This window comes from Ischnura elegans, chromosome 1 (genome assembly GCF_921293095.1).
Source record: "Ischnura elegans chromosome 1, ioIscEleg1.1, whole genome shotgun sequence".
Taxonomy (NCBI): Eukaryota; Metazoa; Arthropoda; class Insecta; order Odonata; family Coenagrionidae; genus Ischnura; species Ischnura elegans.
The window spans coordinates 99,633,354-99,654,605 of NC_060246.1; the positions used below are offsets into that span (position 1 = coordinate 99,633,354).

The following is a 21,252-nucleotide window of genomic DNA, read 5'->3' on the forward strand; positions in this document are numbered from 1 at the left end:
TACTTTTGATCCATCCTCTTCGTTAGCATTGTAATAACTGGTGCCTTTCAATAATGTATTATTATTTTTTACAAATAACGTATTACGGGAATTCAATCATTTAATGGGCTCATTATTTTTCATAACCACACTCTATCAATAAATAATATCCAAGAATGAACTAATACAGAAAAATCGGCAGCAATGACACGCAGAAAATGTGAGAGGTTTCACTTTCACAGCTACATTGCTGGTCCAAAACCAACGACGACGGAGCAATTGTCGTTTTTCGCAATCTCATCTCGCATGCAAGCGCTCATATCTACTAATGCTTTCTCACGGTCTAAGTCACTCAAGTGGGCCAACTACCGAAACGATGTCCTAATTTCGTAAAAGAACCATTCACATCATTCTAAGTAAGAGGAATAAACGATTACTTTTCCCCATATCACCCTTTTTACTTGAGACTATCCATAAATGGAATAATTTAGCATTTATTCTCACTTAATACTTTTACTTGATATCCTTGCGGAATTTTTTCTCATAAAAGGTAATAAAAACTATTCTTTAATTAATTGAATAAAGCATGTGGATAAATGATAGGAATGAAAGATAGCATTCAAAGCTGTGGTATCATTAATTTTCTAAATCTATGCAGTGGAAAAATGGAGCATATGGTGCATGTAAAGTTCAAATTAAACTAGCTCAAGTTACCGAAAAAGCATAATTTTAGATTTTTTTAGATTAAAAATGTGGTCGACAACTAATGCGGCCCTGTTCACCGTTATGCTTGGAAACAAAACGCCTGCTCTTAATTCATAATTATTGCATATTGAATAGATTTTACGAAAATAATAGTAACAATTCTGCAGTAATAACCTCTCAGTTTTATATTTGCACTTGTGTATTTGACTTCAAAATTTTAGAAATTTGCATGGAACTTGCATGTGTTACGGTCAAGGAAATTTCGTTTTTTTATGGAATAAGAAAGATTATCCTTTGAAATTCTTGCGTATTAAGGACATGTTTCGCCATTTTAAGAAAAATTCTCTTGCGCAAAGTGTTTTCAAAACACTGTGTGTAAAGAAAAAACAGTACAGTATAAATAATTCAGCGTAGCTCACATATAGACATGGAAATGACTAACGAAAATCGTTGCTAAGCAATTTGTTTATTCGACAATCCTTTTAATACGGGTGATTTCTTTCTGAACAAGGAATTTTTTTAAAATAATTATGAAATAGCTTCTATATAGTTACAAATTTTTTTTGATTCAATTATTAAATTAAAATATGCATAGACTTGTAGGTGTGACATGTACTTGAAGAAAATTATCGTTTCAGTAGTGATACCACACAATCATACGGAACCATGGAGTACAGATTTTTCGTTATAAAAAATGAATGAAGAAAAATTTAATAAAAACGTCCAATAAAATAAATAATAAAAAATATAAGGCAATTTATTGAACCAGGAGATCATTGCAGCGACGTATCGATGGTTAAGTTCTAACAACACGTGTTTCAAAATTTGGCCGGTCTGAGTTAATACCACTAATACTGTTAATAAAAAATGTAATTGACGCAAAAAACAACTCTTCGTTCGCAAATATATGCTTCTTTTTCAGTTTTAAGTATTTTTTGTTTTTAATTTCAATGAAAATTATATACAATTAAAAAATAAATCGTTTTTTTGCTCTCCTGAAAAGTTTATATTTTAGAGATATATATTGTTAGAACTTAGCCATCGATATATTGTACGACTTGGAGTTAAAAATTATTGCCCTCATTGATATGCAGAGTAAACAGATATAAAAATATCGACTAGCAAGAGTGATTTTCATACTGAATTCGTTTTCGTGGCCCTTCAATTTTAAGCCATTGTGTACAGTTCGTACCACGAGTCCTACCAAAAGGGAAATCGTATTGTTCCTTCAAGACGTATCCGCGCTTTCTAAAATCTTGGTGAGGATCGTGTTCATTTTTTTCACTGCCGTTCATTGTGCTAGGAATAAAAGTTGAGATAGGCAATTTCCAGTCATCTACTCTGAAGTTACTGCCCAGAGAACGCCGTTTCTTTTCATTTACCTCTCATCCATATACTTCCCTTTGCAAAAGTCTAGTAATTAATTCGTCAATACTTTGCATATGCCAAGTATATAATAGTTTAGGACCGGCTGAGGACGGTATGGCTGGAGACGGGCACTGCTGAGGGTAGGCTCTTAATTGCACGATCATCAATGCTGCCCGTACACGAATGGCGCAAGGGCCAGATGAACTTTAGTTCGATAGCAATTTGACCGCGGTAATATTTAAAATCATAAAAGTTTATTTCGTACTATAAATCGAGGTCCGATGAAGGGCATATCATATGCAACCTTACCTAACCTTAATTTGTTGAAACAATCGTAATATCTCGAGGAGTTGTCCTTAAAGCATATTTTCGTCCTCATTAGAGGTGTTTTCGGACAGTCGAACGTGAAATTGATGATTTTCCAAAACCAAATATACAATTTTAATATCGCAATTTCGCCTTTTAGTTTTTACTTTGAGACTTTTTTTTAGATAAAATTCATAATTGGATCATGAATTTTGCATTAGTTGACTTGAAAAGAAAGCTTGCTGTTGAATTAAATATGGGAACAAACAATTTTCAACGTAAATAAGATACGCAGTAATTTATTGGTAAAGAAGTGGAGAAATATTTATCGGAACACTGATTTCAAGTGCTAAAGAAGCTCTCTCTAAACCAATTAAAGAAATTAAGTCGAGAGCAGCAGAATTTGACGCAGCTTAATTTCAGGACGGATTGATGACTCGTCGGTTGAAGTACCCTTTCATTGGTCACATAGATTTAAATAAAGAAGATAAAGTTGTCTTGTCATCTGGCATATTTCGAATAATAATGTATAAATGAAAATACGCTTACTGGGTTCTGGGCTCAATTTTATGACTCAGTCAGGTCAATATTCCAAATTTGTGCCATACAGAGTTCGACAGAGGAGAAGAAGTCCCACTATTTGATCCACACTTGATATTTAAAAAAACTAATTTGAAACCTTTCAATTTATCCAAGCATATATAATGCTGTAAAATTTTAGGTTTTCCCGGCGTATAGATTGATGAAAAATTACCCAATACCACACCCGGTGGGAATCCCGAGAAATTTTTCATAAATAATGTCATTTACGACTTTTTCGATTGCCCTCGAAGAAAACTACGCGTTATCCCGCGCAAAGAGGCGTAATAGAGGCCTTAAAAGCATATGAAACCGCTGATTTGCGGATTATTCTGATTATTTAACCTGCACTCGTGACAGGAATTCGGTTATCATATTGCCGCCTTCTTCTTACGGAGATGGACTTCCCCGCACATTTTCCGAGTGAAGATAAAGTTCAATGCCACTCATCTCCGCAATTATTTGCACACATCTTTGCCTAATTGACTACAAGAAGCACGCTGTTTTTCTCCTATTGTTTAGATTAGATTTGACCTCGTCCATAGAAAACAAGATGACAACCTCCGAAGACCATCCTTCCGTCACATACTAAATATATTCATGAATTCACCTGCACCAAGAAGGAAAATCTTCAGTGGAATAAGTCGAGGGACAAAATTCGTGAGACTGCATGTGTATGAAAACATGTCCTCGAAACGGCTTCTCCGTTAAAATGCGTGAATAGTTGGCTCAGATGTGAGTGAGTGGGAACACAGACAGACAGGGTATCTATTTCTATTGATGCCTTTTCTGAAAAGGTGGAAAGATATGATGGAGATAGCTACTTATTATTTGATTTCTATGTTTATTTACCAATTCCTAATGAGCTAAACATTCAAATATAATAATTAAAAATAGCTTTTTCCTTGTCAAAGATCTTTTACAACAGCCATAGTCATACATGAGTTTCTTTATCTCAGGCCTGATTATTTATTTTCTTATTTTCCCTGTATGAATTCCTATTTGTAATAATTTGCATGCAGTTTTATTTTGCGTAGAAAACAGTCATTAAACATATTAAATTTACCAAATTCTATAAAACTAATTCTCAACCGAACTCATAGTGTCTTCATTTCAACGCCAAAATAACGTAAGACAAAGTCAAGCTCCAGTATTTAGGTATAGCAATAAGTCTCGTAGAGGGATTACTATCGTTAATTTAGAATGTCACTAGCTACGGTTTATTCTGATAGATCTCTTAAAAGCATCGCCTATGTAGCTATCATGTCAGATCTTATCCCTTGAGTTAAATTCAGAGTTCTGCCTTTTTCTTAATGCATTTCGTGATACATTTGATGTGATATTTAACGATTCCGGTTTTAGCAATAGCCTTCATCCTAAAACTTATTAACTACATAATTTGGATTGGCGTGATGGCTGTATAGCGCTTTTAAAATTGCGTGATCATTGAACTCTACCTTCAATATTTTTCCAACACACTCTAAACTTTGCTTCTAAAAAGTATTTGATTAAAATTTGCATCCTTTGCAATACGTACTACATCCTTTTATTTGCGTATTACTACGACTTCCCTATCGCTACCGTTCCGCAAAAGCACATTTTTCTCATCGGTTAGCGGTCAGCGCTTAAAAGAAAGCGGTAATTTTTACTGCCCTCTCATGGGGCAGTTGAGAAGTGTTATATCTACACGGAATATCCTTATGTCCTTGACTAGGAGGCTCTTCCCTTCCAAACACACTCGCCCAACCTTAAACTGGCACTCAATTTCGTCCTCTATGGACTTCGAGAAGCCCATGAGATTGAGAGATTAAATTAGCTTTTCTGAATCAATATGTAAGTAATCTCGTGTCCACACTATGGGACACTATAACATTGCATTCACTTTCCAGCAATAAATAAGAATGTATAATAAAATAGAATCGGCAATATCCCTGCACGAAGTAATATAACGATCCCATAAAGCTATTTTACATATCCTACCATATTTTCAGTTTGGACCACTGGTAAAGGACGTTCACGACCTTAAGTCAAAAGAGCCATTAGGATATGCAAACAGAGCTATGACATCGCTGGTAGAAAGGAAAATTAAATTTGACTCACAGAGAAGCCCGGTGGGGTTGATGCAAATATTTACATTACGAAATAGTCTTCAGAGTCCCAACGCCTCGAACTGCGTAACCCAAATTATCAACCTTGGCATTATATAAGAGATACGGTTTTCCCAGATTCCCCTTGAGGTTATTGCCAGTGGCTTTCTTTCACCCTGTGGAGAACTGCTCGTGTCCAAGGGTATATTTTAAAATACGTCTTATGCTCTATTAATCAATCCCTAATATGGAAAAATCAGATCAAGAGAGAAGAATGTATAATATTGATTGCATGTGGTCAAAGATCAATGCAGAATTTAGTAATGAATGAATGAACTCTTAGAATATATACTGAACTTCATCTAGTACTCCTTGCTGAGAATATGGCACAAGTATCAGACACTTATGTCAGTATCTGAGCGATATGCGGATGGTTATTTTATTTTTTTTAAACTAGTAGGTGATTTAAAAAAAATCAAGAACTTGTTTTTATCGGTGTTGTATATTATGGTATTCTACAATTCGGGCAATGAGTTCCATTCCGTTTTACCCCACCAAGAGGAATGTCAAAATAATTCATAGCCTCAGCGTTGTGTTATATAAGAATTGATTAAGTTTTCTGAGAGTTCTTTCCTTGCCTATGAAAAATGCTGAAACAATGAAATAGAACTTAAGGAAATAAATATTATTTTTATTTCCCACCAGAAAATAGTTATCCCTCTTTAAAATTGGTCAAGAAGGAACAGTTTTAATATAACTTTATGTCCATCATTGAGACAGAATATGTATGCTAATAACCATATTTTTGACTGGCGTGATATCTTAAGCCCAAAATTTGTTGGCATACATTACCAGTCGTGATAACATTGCTGATGTTTTCTTCGGGTGAAGGCATTTCTTTGAGTAGGTCACTGTAACGCTGATAAAACGCTGGAACCAGGGTACTCTCTGCATAGCACAAACTTCCTTCGATGTCGTCGGCTCCCATAATATCCTGTGAAAATTCTAAAATAGAAAGCTCTCAAAGAAAATATATTTTTTTAAATTCTCAGTTTGGTTTTAATGTTATAACAGTTAATGTTTCATTAAGTTTCTGGGGGACCAAGCAAATGCCCGTTAAAAAATAAATTACTTCCATTTTTTTCTAGAATAATGCCAAGTCATTGTGAGAGCAGGTTTTCTGGAAGTGATGGTAAATAGATAAGAGTGGACAGCGGATTTTTTCCCTGAAAATGAAATGTAAACAACGCGAGTGATGAAAGCTGGTATTCCTCATACCATCTGGAATCAATGTGCAGCCTTCCATACTCATCTCTCTTTTACAGACCTTGAGAAAAAATTTGAACCAAGGTCGTATCACCTTTTGGGATTTGGGAAACAAATTCACACAAAGAAGAAAATGGAAATTTCCCGCCATTCCAAGGAATGAATCAATGGCTCATACATAAAATATTACAAAAATAGCAAAATTGGTTTGTAAAAAAGTATCATCACTGAAACACCGAAACATTAATTTAGGCTGGTAAGGGAATTAAGAACTAGTAAGTTTCGCAATGAATATTTGCTTAATAAGACATCCACCCTACTCAAATATAGCTTAATATTAAATTCACTCCATCCTAGCTGCGTTGTATTGTTACCAAACTGAGAAATGACGTATTTCCGGGAGGAAATTTTAGTTATTTGTCTAGCCATTAGTACAAAAAGTCTCCAATTATTAATAAAATCAATTCATCAACTTCGAGGAGTGTCCTCTCTTTTTTTCTTTTCTATTCAGCGTATCGCCCACGTCTTCATATATTCTCAAATTTTAGTCTTCTTAAATCTAACACTTCCTTATGGGGAGCATCTTATTATTTTATCTCTTATAAGGATTTCATTACTACTTTTACCCCGAAATAGATCACAGTCAACTTATTTAAATTATTACACCATTTACAATTTTTGCAATAATATTTGTGTTAATAACTTTATTTTTTGTGCCAGACAATCTCATGACCTCAGACAAATATATTTTAATGCTTCGACTATTACTCCCCTCTTTTCCAAAAATTCATCAAAGCATCTTTAGATAACCGATGACTATCGCGTGGTCGCTGGCGAAGTTTGCTCTCCACATGTCCATCCTCTTATTCAAGGGTCAAAATCAAATCCCATGCTTCTATCAAATTTTTATAAGCATTAAAAATTAATAATTATGTTGACGAAACAAATCCTAATGTTACCCCATATTTCAAAACATCCCTCTCCTATTTTCGTATAATTCTCCCTCTGTCCCGAGATCACTTACAATACTACGGCACTTTCATGTCCTCTATCTAATCATCTGTTTCTCTATCACGTATTTCAACTAACCACATTTAATGTCTTGGGGACTATGTTTACGAACGTCCTCATCGATATCAAGAAAAATAGATAACTTAGATTATTTTTCATTTTACTTTGAAAATTCCACACCCCTTATTGTTAGATATATTTACTTCCAATGTTCAGTTTCTCAATAACATTTTTTGATCTAGACGATATTTTTTATAGTTATATGATATTTATTTTATGGTTATATGATATTTTTTTAAGTTCTTGATAAAGCTTTTACTCTCCCTCATATCATCGGTTAAGAATATAAATGCTTGTGCATGCTTAATGCATGCGCTTGAATTTTCACCCTGCCACGTGGATCTTCTAACCAATTAGCCTTGGTCGCGTCCTTACCTCTAATTTTTACAAATTACGCCATAGCATTTTAATTTTCAGCCCCACCCTCCTCGTTACATCCGATATCAAACGTAAAAAGAACCTTCAAATCCACGTCCCTTGAATATCACAATTCAAAATTATGTTGATTGACATTCACGTTCATGGGATTTATAAATAGGTCGAGTTTCCATGCCATTTCTGGCTAATTTTGGTTCAATGGCGGAATTTTGGCTGATTATTGTTTAGTTACTTTTGTTTAGCCTTTTAATTGCTCTATAAATTGTTACTCTAATACCTTAAGCATGAAACTGTTGATACTCGTTAAAATTACCACCGGTAAAAATTTCTTGTCCCTCATTTCAAGTCTTACAGCTAATTTTACCGTTTTTAATACCCATGTCTTTTTAACATTATATTTAATTTCATAGTCTTCATTTTCATTGGGATTTTGGATCTGCATCGTTAAGAATTCATGAATAGTAAATATAAGTTTTATTTCGAAAACCTTTTCATCATTTCTATTATTGTGGATAAGTACAGTAAATGATGCTGCTTTGCAATCATAATGATGAAGATTACGATATTTAGAATACAATTCATTATATTACGTGCTAACTTTTGGTTTTTAACGACTGAATTTTGCCTCTAAATTTTTACTACTAACTTTTAGGCATTACCACACCATACTACATTATTATCATCTTTATTTCCTCAAAAGTATTCCAGATGGTAGTATTTATAACCCTCCGCGCCAAATTATGCACGGCAAAAATTATGTGGACTACTGAATTTGATCTAATACTGAAGACCGGTTCCATAGTCAGTAGTGCCATTTTATGGATAAGAAGGAACATAAAAAATATAGAGTAGTTTAGCTTTCGACCTACCCATACCGTGCACTAGAACAGAGAGCGATATTTTGGATCACACAAGTCTCTTGAATCTTAGGGAGCGCTTTAATGAATCTGTGCTTTCCATCTCTTTTCGCATGGAGCCGTTGACGGATGAGTATGACCCGAGCCTAGGAATGTAGGTTAAGTGAGAGCGATGAGCATTCGGCGCAATCATCTTCGCCTCGATTTGTTCGATTTAACCGTTCCGGCGTCTCGGAAGACACACTTAGGCTACCACGTGGAGAGCACTGTACTTACCGGTGTCGGCAGTTAAGATGGAGGATTGAGAAAGGAGTACTTGTTTTGGTAGATGAAAAATTAACAAATATATCTAATCTAATTATGGCAATTCCTGTGTTTCGCATTTTCAATTTGGGCTAGCTCGGTGAAAGTTAATGGCCGAGTTGAAAACATTTACTAAAAAAACCAAGCCTCCGATCCCTATTCGTATTATCAAATGAATATTCATACTTTTATTGAATTAATCAAGGAATAATAAAAATATTTCGCCAATTGTATTCCATCATTATTGTTTTATTTGATCGAAAAATATGTTTGTGACTTGGTGCCCTGTGAGTGCTAAGAATGATCCCAATATGTGACTCTGTGCATCTCTTCTTTAAAATTGAAAATCAGCAGAGCTATTATGTAATTTCTTCAAATTAATTGTCACAGTTTTTTAGATTCATGCCGATGATTTTATAGTATAACTTATACAAGATCGGCATAACTATGATTTTTAGATCACCGGGACACAATCCTAAGAGATGACGCAGAGGTCCTCAGGTGACATATTTTTAAACTATCCTAAGAAAATAGTAAATTTGGTAATTTGTGAAACTTGTTTTCGATTTACCTAATATTGTGCTATTGCGACTTTTATTCGTGTTTATGTGACCTAAATTTATGAATCATTTCATTATTACTAAAACGAAGTGTCTGTTCTTTCAGCGAATAAAAATCAATGGCGCATCAAATTATTCTGACAATTAGACATGATACTTGAGCGCTAACAGAGCTGCGGTCGTCATAAATTCGCATGACGTTCTAAAAAAATTAGAGCTTACCTTTCACTGGCCCCACATCATAACAGGAAAAAAATAATAATAAGTTTTGATGAGGAAATTCTGCCTTTTATCTTTAAATCTTTTCTGCTCTCTTATCTTTAAATGCTACTGCATTTAATTGTAACTCACTATCTATGCAAGTGTATTGAAAAACAATGCTTGAAAACGTTTTTGGTGATTCTGAGGTCGTTTCACCACTTTATTTTTGCATTCACCGAAGGACTTCAGTTATATATTTGCGAATGAGCGGTTGAAATATTTTTATCATTACTATATCGTTAAATTTGATATCGATTTCGAAAATAAAAATTCCATCTTTTGATTACAATTTAAAGCTTGACGCAAAGTATATGTGCCTTTTAAATGTTCGCCGTACGCCTTACGTTGCAAACAAGGTACGTTTTTTGCACGACGGTGAGCAAACATCATGATCGATGTAACTCAAGAGTGCAATATTTTAGTATCAGTGGTGATGGTCGCTGATTAAGCATGCTAATAAGAAAAGGTGATAATTTCACGGAGAGTTTGATTACGCGATAGAATTATTCAAATACAATCAAGTTACTGCTCAAAATGTTGCAGCAAAATACTCCTCAATTACTGCATCCAAATTTGAAATTTCATCAAATCCAATATTTCTACAATTCTGCTAAAACATTTTCACAAGTACTCCTCGAACGTAAGTTATGTCTTTCACGCAATATTCTATAGATGTTGCGGTTAAATATCCCTGTTTTAAATGCTTTACGTCGTTTCTTTCTATAAGAAAGTAAAAAAGGAACAAAATATGGAAAATTTCATCTTCTAATCTATTTCATCTATTTTTACTTTATGCACTCGTTTAAAAAAAAATGAATCCTCATTAAAATCAGATGAAGTTTTTGGTCCATTGGTCGCAAGCCTCAAATAAACTCACATTAACTTCGCAGTATTCCGAGAAATGTTTCAACAGTCATCGAATACCTCATTTGAGGTTCAATCCATCCATTAATCGTTAATCGGCGAGTTTCATCGCCATAGCACCGATCATAAACGAGTTCTGAAAGCTACGAGTGATTATTATGACCATGCAATCAGTATTAGCGGATATACGTCATAGGCATTAATACCTTTTTCATAATGCGCTTGCGTCTTCATCCAAAGAAATATGTCCTTTCCCGTCAGCGCCCATGCGACTTTCTCGTTTTTTTTCCAGCCCGCTGGGACCAAATGGCTCGAGTCCTCGAGTGCCCTGTCACCATGAATTTCAAAACGTCGTATCGCATGGGGACGAATCGACTTGGAAGTCGACGCAATCGACCATATGACGGTGTACAGAAAATTCTTCGTTCATAGCAATGCTCGCGAATAATTGTTGTGGTAAATGACTTAATAAGCATGCACACAGAAGTAGCTTGATATTGTATTAAAAATACGTTATAGATGGTATTGTATGAAAATTAGGTTCGATAGAAGCTAAATTCTAGGTGGTAAAATGCATAATTAAGAATAATTTAAATATAGTTATCCAAAGATATCAACCGTGCGCCAAATAAGAGTCCTTTATAGGAGAGTGAAGTTGTTATGAAAACTAAAAAAAAGCCACCTCAGTCGGTATACTGCGCAAGTATTTTTAAATTTACCTCTCTGGATACAGAGTGGCAATTGTAGTAATATAAACAGGCGATCTGCGGTTGGTATTTCAATGAATTTGGCGAACATTCATTGAAAGAAGGATTGCATCTCGCCAACTTGGTATATGCTAGAGGTACGATAGAACCTAAAATAAATTAATTCGACGGTCGCTGACGGACTTTTTTGTTTCCGTCTTCTCCATTGGTAATATAATTTTATTTTCTGCGCCCCTAGTCGATAAAATGTATAATTTGAATAATTGTAGCATTTATTATTCTAACGCTTTGCATTAATTGTATTTGTACATGACTCTATCGTCAACATGATCCATTTAAGTTGCTATATCGCGTCACCATTGAAAAAAATTATATAGGTCTTTGAATTGCCATACTAGGCAAATATTATGTAAAATATAAGAAGGTAGAAGTCGGTTCTCGGAATACAAATGGTGTAAATCAAGGGAATCTAGCAACCTAGAAAAATACCTGGTGCTAGGTCTCTTCAAAATTAACAAATTTCTCAAAAATCCGTTACGTAGTCATTGTCTAATATTTGATATATTTAAGAAATGCAAAGACTATTAACCAGCCTCCTGGTATCTTATTTTAAAATTATTTTTACATACCGTAGAACCCCACTTATTCCATCGAATCAGTTTCTGAAGTTAAACGTTATGCTATGCAGCTATGCCGCACGCCAATAAAAAATGCTGTTTGCACTTCGCACCTTAATATTTATTGCTATCAATTTTACTGTCTTAGCTTTTAATATTCGCTAATTTAGTGTGAGATGACTCAAGAATATCGTATTTAATGTGTTGCATGGCTGAATGCTAGAATTTTTATAACCTCGTAACTGTTATTCTTTTGCTAGAATCATTTTGAATTCTTGTCAATGAATGAATGAATGTCAAATTTATAGGGTAAGGGTAATTCACAACATTTTCATAAATTTAAGTCTACTGGGCGAAAAGGCTTTGAATCTCAAATCTTCCCGTTGAACATTAAGTTACACATAAATAATGGAAAAAGTGCTCACATATCTCATGCTAATGTTTATTGCGTTATCAGGCATAAAAGTAACTTAATTTTATAAATATTTACTGCAAAGTACAAAAATATTTTGTAGTAACATTGATATTTCCAATAGAAATTCACTAAACAAACAATCTGTATAAACAATAAACAATTTCAAATCTCCTAATGGCCGTAACTAAACCGATGGTTAGTAAATAGTACGATAGCTTATTTGCTAATGTCACCATTTTTAAACTTGCGATGACTTTAATAAAGATGATGTTGGAAAAAAGAGATAATTAGGTAAATAATACCTCTTTCATTTATTTTTTACATCACAAGTATCACAGTGCTCTGGAGTAGCCATGAGTTATGCACGGGAGAAAATAATTTTTTTTAATCTCCACCTTATAGTCTTCATGAGATTTTAGCACCCTTGGATGTTACCAGTTTCCTTGAGAATAATGGGGAAGTTTAGATCACAGCTTTTGTCCATAAATCCGGGTCGGCAAAGTAACAGCCAGCCCGAAATATCCTAAATTTACTTCATTCGATGAATATTATCTAAATTGGTATCCATTATCAACACTTAGATATGCACTATCTCATAAAATACATGTTCAAAAGTTCTATAACCAACTAAGACTGATGCACGTTTTGTAATTACTATGAAAACAGACTTATTCCATTAGTAATAGTTATGTTTTCACCTGCTAACTAAAGCATGCGTGGAAAGCCACAATTTTTTTCTGGGATAGCAATATATTTAAGTATTCCTGAAAACTCATTGCCAAATTTTCTATAGCTACTTATAGTAATAGGTTATACGTGAATAAATTAGTTGGTAATCACCTTGTCTTCTACAGTCGAAAATCACGTATACCTATGCAACATGCATATATTACCAATGAGAGAGGGATGAGGGAATAGAAATAAAAAGAAAAAAAACCTAGGCATCCCTGACGTAGACAAGAATTTCCTCCCTACCTCAACTCCCCATCTCGGAAAGGCATCTGACGACACACGGGCACGGCTTGCGACGTTACCCCCTCCCCTATTTATCCCAAAGGGAGAGGGGTTTGGAGAAAAAGAGTGTGGGGGGAGGAGGTGAGTAAGGCGTAAGCATAGTGGGTGGGGTAGTGAAGCTAGACTGGGAGGGGGGGAATGTTCATGAGCGAGATGGAGGGTGGGGGATGGTAAGTTCAACATCAGCGCCTCCACTTTCACTTTCGGCAATGAGCATCTTTGTCGTAGAAGGGATGCGTCTACGCAATTTATGCTGCATTCGTCGCCGTTGCACCCGAGTGCTGGTAGTATTTCCTTGGAACGGGTTTAACCCGTTTTACAGCGTTCTACCGGAAAAGAGATTTCATTATTATATCATCGACGATAGAGCGAAAGGAATTTCTTTCTCCAGGCCAGCTTGCCTGCGACGACCCATATTCCACACTACTGCCTAGATATTTCTAATGCTTTTTTTCCTTGCCATTTCCTTAAAGGTGCATGTAAGTATGAGCGGCAAGGTTTTCGCCTATAAAAGGGAACCTTAACCGACCATCAGACCAACTCGAGGTTGGCGCATTATCGATCCGGGAGCACGAAATATTTCCCCTAACCGCAACAATACACATTCAGATTTTGAGAGGGGAGGTCAACCTAAAGCAAGGGTCCTAAACCCGCGGCACGCCGCATAATTTCTTGCGACCCCTAGAAGCTAAAGAAAATATTTTATCGCGCCACTTATTATAAAATATATATCGACACACTCGTCAAAAATAACTATGTCGAAAACCACATTGATTGATTGAACTTTTTAGCCAATAAATATTATTGCGATTTGAAATTATATGCTATTTTTATTTTATTGATATGGTGGTATAGTGACGTGGAGCATTGTGGCCTTCCGGACGAGGTGAAATCGATTTTTGGCCCCTGCATTAAAAAAGGTTGAAGAACTCTGCCCAAAAGTAAGGCGAAAGCGGCCAAAGTAATAATTTAGAAATTAGGATCTTCGTAAACAATTTATGTCCTTTGAGTCACTTTTGTTACTCATGGTTGAACATTTTCTTCATTCAAAAATATTAATGGTAGTTAAAAACATGATGGATGATGTCGAAAACTGTTTGTTACGTAAAAAGACAAGTTTATATTGAGTACATGCTAGTTCAACTGATGATGATAAATTTAACCGAAATAAGCCGTGATTAACAGAATATGAAATTGAAAAATGGAGATTTTATTCCTTTCTGAACAGCCAAATTATCCTCTTCAGCACGATAGGAATGTTTTCGAAAAAACAGAAACAGTATTGTACAATTTAAATCAAGGCTTCCATTTACTCAAGGCCTTCAAAAAAGCGATAATTTTGCAAAAAAGTATTGCTTTTTGTTTCACGTGCTTTATGAGACGATGTGACACTAAGAGCAAATAATAAATGCCAACTGGAATCATATTGGCCAACAGAAGCAGATTTTCAATGTTTCAAGCTGCTTATCATATTACGGACCAATATTAAAGGAAAAAATTGTTCATCGTGCATTTATTCTCAAGAAAACGGTAACTCCTCAGGGTGCTCGAATCTTCTGAAGATTGAAAGGTGGAAATGGCACAATTATTCTTTTCTCCTATGAATATGTCACGACTACGCTAGAACATTACTATTTCAGGTGGATGGCTATTTACTTCATTTATTAAAGTCAAATTTAAATTCATAAAATCAATAGTTTCGAATATTATTTTGAAATCACCAATTTGGTCCCTGTTCTGTCTATTCTTACTTCATTTTTGAATTCAAACCATCATTGTTAGTGAAATCAAGGAGAAATATTTAAGCTTTTTTTTTGTAAAATAGCCTGCATGAATTTGGTGAAGTCAGGCATTTTAATCCCCTTCATTCAAAACTACTAATTTTTGTTGCGTATAGAAAGATATGTATGCCTATACATTTTGTTAATTATAATACGAATGAAATTATTTAGCAATTTAAGAAATTATGAAATAGTTACTTGATTTCGATTCTTTGACTATCAAAAAATAGTGAAAGTGACCAGTGACCAGCATATGTTCATTTCTGATTATTCTGTTAGCGACAAAATAAACTTTTGTCCACTCTTAGTAGTCATCTAACGTAATAGGAATTGCATATCGATCGATAAGTTCTAACAACACGTATCTCAAAATTTGGCCGGTTTTAGATAGGTATCTTAAACGAAGTGTAATGACATTAAAAAAATAATATTCAAGGAAAAAACAATTATTTGCTTGCAAATGTACGTTTCTTTTCAGTTTTATGAATTTTTTGTTTTTAATTTCAATGTACAATTAAAAATATAAATCGTTTCTTTTGCTCTCCTGAAAATTTGATATTTTTGAGATAGGTATTGTTAGATCTTAGCTATCGATGTACCGATTGACATGTGTAGTTCAAATTGGGTCTCTGAGACTAGAGTTCAGCCTACAATATCCATCGAATTCTAACTTAAGCAAGTAATCATACTTCATTTGATTATTCTTTACAGTAAAGTAAAAAAACAAATGGCATCGTCATTTTATCAACTCGGCATTTAATCTGTTAAGCTTTCAAGGATAGAAATATTAACGAAAATCATCATTGACAAAATTATTATTAGTTTGCGAAACTTCATTCTTGACCTTAGAGCTAAATAATTTCTACGGTAATGATTATGCACTTGATCAACATCTATTTGTGCGTGTGTTTGACGTGCAAAATTTTTCTTTCATATTAGGGTCTACGCTCCATGGTTACAGTGTCAGCATCTTGAAGCGCTTGAGAAACTGGTCCGATTTTAATCCACTCATAGTTATATTTAAGTTTGACATTCCTTCTCAGCAGCGAAGGTAAGTAGGAAGCACTTCAGTCACTGCCTATGGCTTTTGCTGCGTTATGCACCAATTAAAAGGAAATATCTATTTTCCTCAGTGGTTTTATGCTCGGAAACGTCAAACTAATAAAAAAACTATCTGCAACCCTAAGATGAGTATTCATCTTGCGCAAATGGTGATATCTAACAATGGGAAGTAAAGTGTGTAAAAAAATCAATCCCCTCAACTTAATTGTGCATAGTTTGTGTATTCATCCACGCGCGTGAGGTCACCCATCAGGTATCACCTTGTCGTATCCTTCAATTTGTTCCGTATTCCCTCAAAAGTTTTCTTATTCCATGTATATAATGTATCACAATTTTTAGTTATTTTTGACAGTATTTTTACCAATGATCAGAAAACTCTTCACCTGTAAATTAATCAATTAACTAACACATCTGTAAATATCATCAAAATTATGCCAAATCCTGATTAAAATCGACATCATCGGGAAAAAACCGAATCATTGGGGGTAATTTATGATTTTATAGGATAATGAATTATGGTTTGTGCGCAAGAAAGAAAGACATTAGTTCATTCTGCCTTGGCCAGTTTTTTTCATACAAGTCAGAGCATGAAATTTCTCATTATATTCCCATCTATTGTGATACGTTGATTTTCTATGCATTTTTTTGCCGATATGAATAAATTATCTCCGTTTGACAAAACTTTATGCTTACGCTGCAATGAATAAATTATCCTCGAAGACTATTTCACTACCCCGGAAGTGACGAAAAGAATATCATTTGTAGCTCACGTAAAACATTTCGACATAATTCCTCCACAAATCGCCCTCAGAACTTCTAAATCCACACATCGAGTTAAAAATTTTTATTTCTTTTATTTCTCGTTTAATTGGCTGTAATTTTGAATGCTGCACAGCTATTTTCTTTAAAGTAAAGTAAATCAAGCTTGTAAGTGAAAAATAAAAAAGGTATTTATTTTTTTAGTTTCCCATCATATCATTCGAATAGAAGACTATTTTCTGGTAGACTACGGTCTCTAGTTACTCTGTTCATGAATTTCCATGATATTTTCCGTGGCTGACCATCCACTATGGTGCCTTCACTGTTCACAAGTTTAGCTTACAATTAGTGAAAGGTACAATGGATGTAAGAGTTTGGGAAGGAAAGAGTACTCAATTTTGAAAAGAACTTGGACAACAGGATAACTAAATAAAAACGGGCACGTAGGGCCTGTTCCTCGAACAAGCTACTCGTGAAAACGACGGGGAATGAAGACTTCTAACGCGGAAAATAATTTAAGTAACTAGGGCCATCAGGAGAGAGATTATTGAGAGGTGTCAAAATTACTTTAAATGGTGTTCTTATGCTACATCCCATCGACATGTTGTATTTTTATTCTTGAATTAAGCAGTCCCTTACAGCCAGAGGAAAGCACTGAAAAGAAAGCTCATAGGGGAATAGAAATCTAGAACATAGTATGCAAGGACAACTCGCAGTAAAATAGCTATTTGTCCATCATATTTCTATGATGGGGAATTCCATGATTCTGAATTAATGGCGTAATGTAGTATAATGTGTGGTATTAGTCATCAGAGAATTTCACATCTATGAGGAAATAATTTTTAATGAGTAGAAATTTAACTATAATAAAATGTGATCAAAACTGTCCATTCATATGAATTAGCTAAAAAGAATTGGCTTGAAGTCCACAGATTGTTTCACTATCCACGCCTCTTTCCCACACTTTTTTGTTAATTTTGCGAGAACTTTTATCTCACCATGTGCTTAAACATATCGAGCCTCAAATGAAAGGTTCTAAATACTAATGGTAAAGTTATTTCTCAATACTAACAATTTAATGTTATTTACGATTATTTTGAGTCAAAAAAGCGCTATATCCACTGAAATAAAGGTTGGAGTCAGACATCACTCTTACAACAATAGTTAGGGATCAAAAATTAAGTGATGAATATGACGAAAAATATATCGGAGAAGTCATGTGTAAAATCAAACCACAGATTTTATCGTCGAGAACTCTTCCCTCGCCTCCGCGCACGCAACGGCACGCGTTCCTTATTCCCTCTCCTCCATACCCCACTCCGGGCGCTTACTCCCCACCCCTCTCGTGTTCTCCACAAGCTTCTTCCCACACCGTCAGAGGGCACTAGTATTCGGGAGGGATACGGCCGGTTGTTTCGATCGCTCTAAGGCTTCTTTCTCGCGCCTTCCCCACACATGGAGTCGACGCTGGAGAAGCAAGAGAGGGAAGAAAAGACTGGGGAAAATAAAAAAGTCCACCGCTCTTTCGATCGGACTGAAGGGTCCTTCAACTCATTTAAAATCACCTCGACCCCTTATTTTCTCCGTGAAAAGAGATGGCGACACCTTTCGTTGCACGCAACGTAAATTTTGATTTTTATTGTGGAAAATATACCTACTTATCCACCGAATTACTGGTATGACTCAATGGCATGACGACTGAAACTCTTATGTGTTTTTATGGTGCCATAGAATAATTAGGAAAATAGAAAGTGAATGCCTCCAGGATCGGAACTCGTTAATACCCGATGTGAAGTCACTTATATCTGGAAAGCTATAAAAACAATTGTTTTGATTTTGGTGCTAGGTTATAGTAAGGATAAATATACACGTATATGTTGCAAATATATGGTGCTGCACCTTGTGAAACACATTAATAATTTTATGTATTGCAATGATATTCATGTAAAATAAGTATTTTCTCAGTGATAAATTATTGGGTTCCTCAAATGAAATTCATGTATTCGATTTAGCATACGCTCCTGAAGAGAACTCTCATTCTCATAAACGAACAATAGTAATTAATAAATTGGTCCTCCTATAGTCAATGCGGCTACTAAGAAATATTATGTGCGCATATTTTGATCATATTGCTCATTTTATATGCATGGAGAAGAACAACTAATGCTAAAAAATTACAGGTCTCAAAATGAGCATATGAATCAAAGTTCACCACCAGGTTAGTAAATTTAACATAACAGTCACTTCCACTAATCTATCAGCCGAGTAAAAGGGAGTATATCGATAGTAAATATCCTCTTTTTAATCTCCACAATGCCTAGGAAGAATGATGCTATTTTAAATTACCGGGCAGGACCGAAGACGTTTCGGTTATAGAAGAAGTTAGACAAAAGTACTGAAATAGTTGGAATAAATTAATTTATGAGCGGCGCAAAAAATATAATAGTTGGAAACCATTAGTGCCGGGAAACAATTATCCACTTTTACCTACACAGAAATCTTTCTCCTATCGTTTCCTACTCAGAGCACTGGGAGCATGCTTCTGTTGACTCGAAAAAAAAATATTCAGCCGCAACAGTAAACACGTCATCCTCGTGTACTTCCTTTAGCTCCCACTTCACTACTCATCCACGTGTGCTCGTCCTTCCGCCCCTTCCAAACAAGCTCTCCTCCATTTCCCTTTTCCCATTTTTTCTTCTTTCTTCCTCATTCCACAACCTTTCCCCTTCTCCTACTCTTCCGAGGACGCTACTGTAACTCCCTTTCGCCACCCTTCACCAGAAGCGTTTATCATCCCATGATAGGATAGCCGATGACACACCGTGCAATACAATAACCAACTTATGATCCTCTCCGGGACCTCACCTGCGGGCGCCCGTCCTTCTCCGGTCCCCGCGCGCGGACAGGGTTCGACTCCCGGCCAAGGTCTTCACCACTCTCTCTCTCCTTCTGGGGACGTACAAAGCACGGTGCACCACGGGGAGCGCTCCCACTAACCTCTGCCTCCGACCGCTCTCCGGCGTCGAATCAGAGGCTCTCCTCGCGGGGCGGTTTAGGAGGGCTTAGGCGAGAGAGAGAGAGGGAGAAAGGGAAGTGGAGCGGTTTGCCGTGCAGAAGGGGTTGGACTGGATGTTGTAGAGGCGCCTTCCCTCTCTCACTCTTTCTCTCCCTACCAGGTAACCGCTGCCGAAGACTGCATATCCGTATCGGTGTGCCGAGAAATCTCACGGAGAGCGGCACGGCGCACCCCCCTCCCCTGCGTGTCCACCACCCCTCTTCACCCCCATTCTTTTCCCCCTTTTGTTGCACCAACCTCCCCCCCCCCGCTACTCCATCCCCTCACCCCTCTTTCCATTTCTCGCTCACTCTATAAACACAATCTTCCCCCTGCTCTCTTCGCCGTGCCTTCCACCGATCAGGACACGATCCTAGTCGATCGCAGAGTGGGGACTTGGTCCCCAGGTATTTTTTTATGAGACATCTCACGACAGCGATTCCATGCCGCTAAGGTGGCAAGAGTGGTAGTAGATTTTCGTCGAAAAAGTATTCCAGGTCGTGATACCAACAGTGCAGATTTTGAGTCGAATCAAGAGAAACTGAAAGTTTTTGTTGGTAGCTAAACAAAGGTGTTCAAATGCGAGGCATAGAATTTTAAGTGCTTCGCACATATGCTAGTGTTGAAAAGAATTTTGTGTTGAAAGATCTGAAAAACTATAGCGAACTGTGGCCGACAAAAACCGGAATTGCTCGGATAAGGTTTAATTCAATATTGGTATTATTATCCTTTCTTTCATTCACGAATTATTTGAGATTTAACGAATCGTAAACCCATTTAAAATACTCTCATCTTTCATTGGCCTTTACACGTGGGTAACGATCCATTCACTATATTGCCTGTTGACGTAACTTAAACGCCTGCGGTTTGTTCGAATACCAGTGTGAGGATATCCAGGCGATGCAACATTCTATTCAAATAAATAACTACATAAATGAAATTATAAGTAAATAAATAAGAGGTTTTCACTTTACACTATCGTTGTTCAGAAATGCGATGATAACACACTAGTAATTTCGACAGCCTGAATAATCACCATACGACACTGGGAAGCTGACTGCAGGAATAACTATCCTACTATGTGAAGCGATGACCTATGAATAATCTTGGCAGCCTATTTTGCCTTACCATCTTATTATAAGTCAAACAAACGGGAACAGAATTTTTTCTAACTCGGAATTATAGTGCACCATTAGCATCGATGAAGATGGCAATATTTATTCTGAATAATTTTCGCCGTTTGATGTTCTTATCGTAA

General features: G+C 35.8%; 2 protein-coding genes across 3 annotated transcripts in view; one reads left to right on the forward strand and one right to left on the reverse strand.

Annotated features, from left to right (window-relative positions):
• Positions 1-20,119, reverse strand: part of LOC124167133 (elongation of very long chain fatty acids protein AAEL008004) — a 94,026-nt gene extending 73,907 nt beyond the window's left edge. The window contains exons 1-2 of one of the 2 annotated variants that reach the window (XM_046544940.1): positions 19,805-20,119; positions 5,877-6,018 (exon numbers count right to left, since the gene is read on the reverse strand). In XM_046544940.1, the coding sequence (XP_046400896.1) occupies positions 5,877-6,012 (136 nt within the window). In that variant the 5' untranslated portion in view covers positions 6,013-6,018; positions 19,805-20,119. Of the gene's footprint in view, positions 1-5,876; positions 6,030-19,804 lie in introns of both variants that reach the window. The other variant, XM_046544935.1, reaches the window with a different exon arrangement.
• Positions 1-21,252, forward strand: part of LOC124167152 (elongation of very long chain fatty acids protein AAEL008004-like) — a 205,093-nt gene that overhangs the window by 91,010 nt on the left and 92,831 nt on the right. The window lies entirely within an intron of this gene.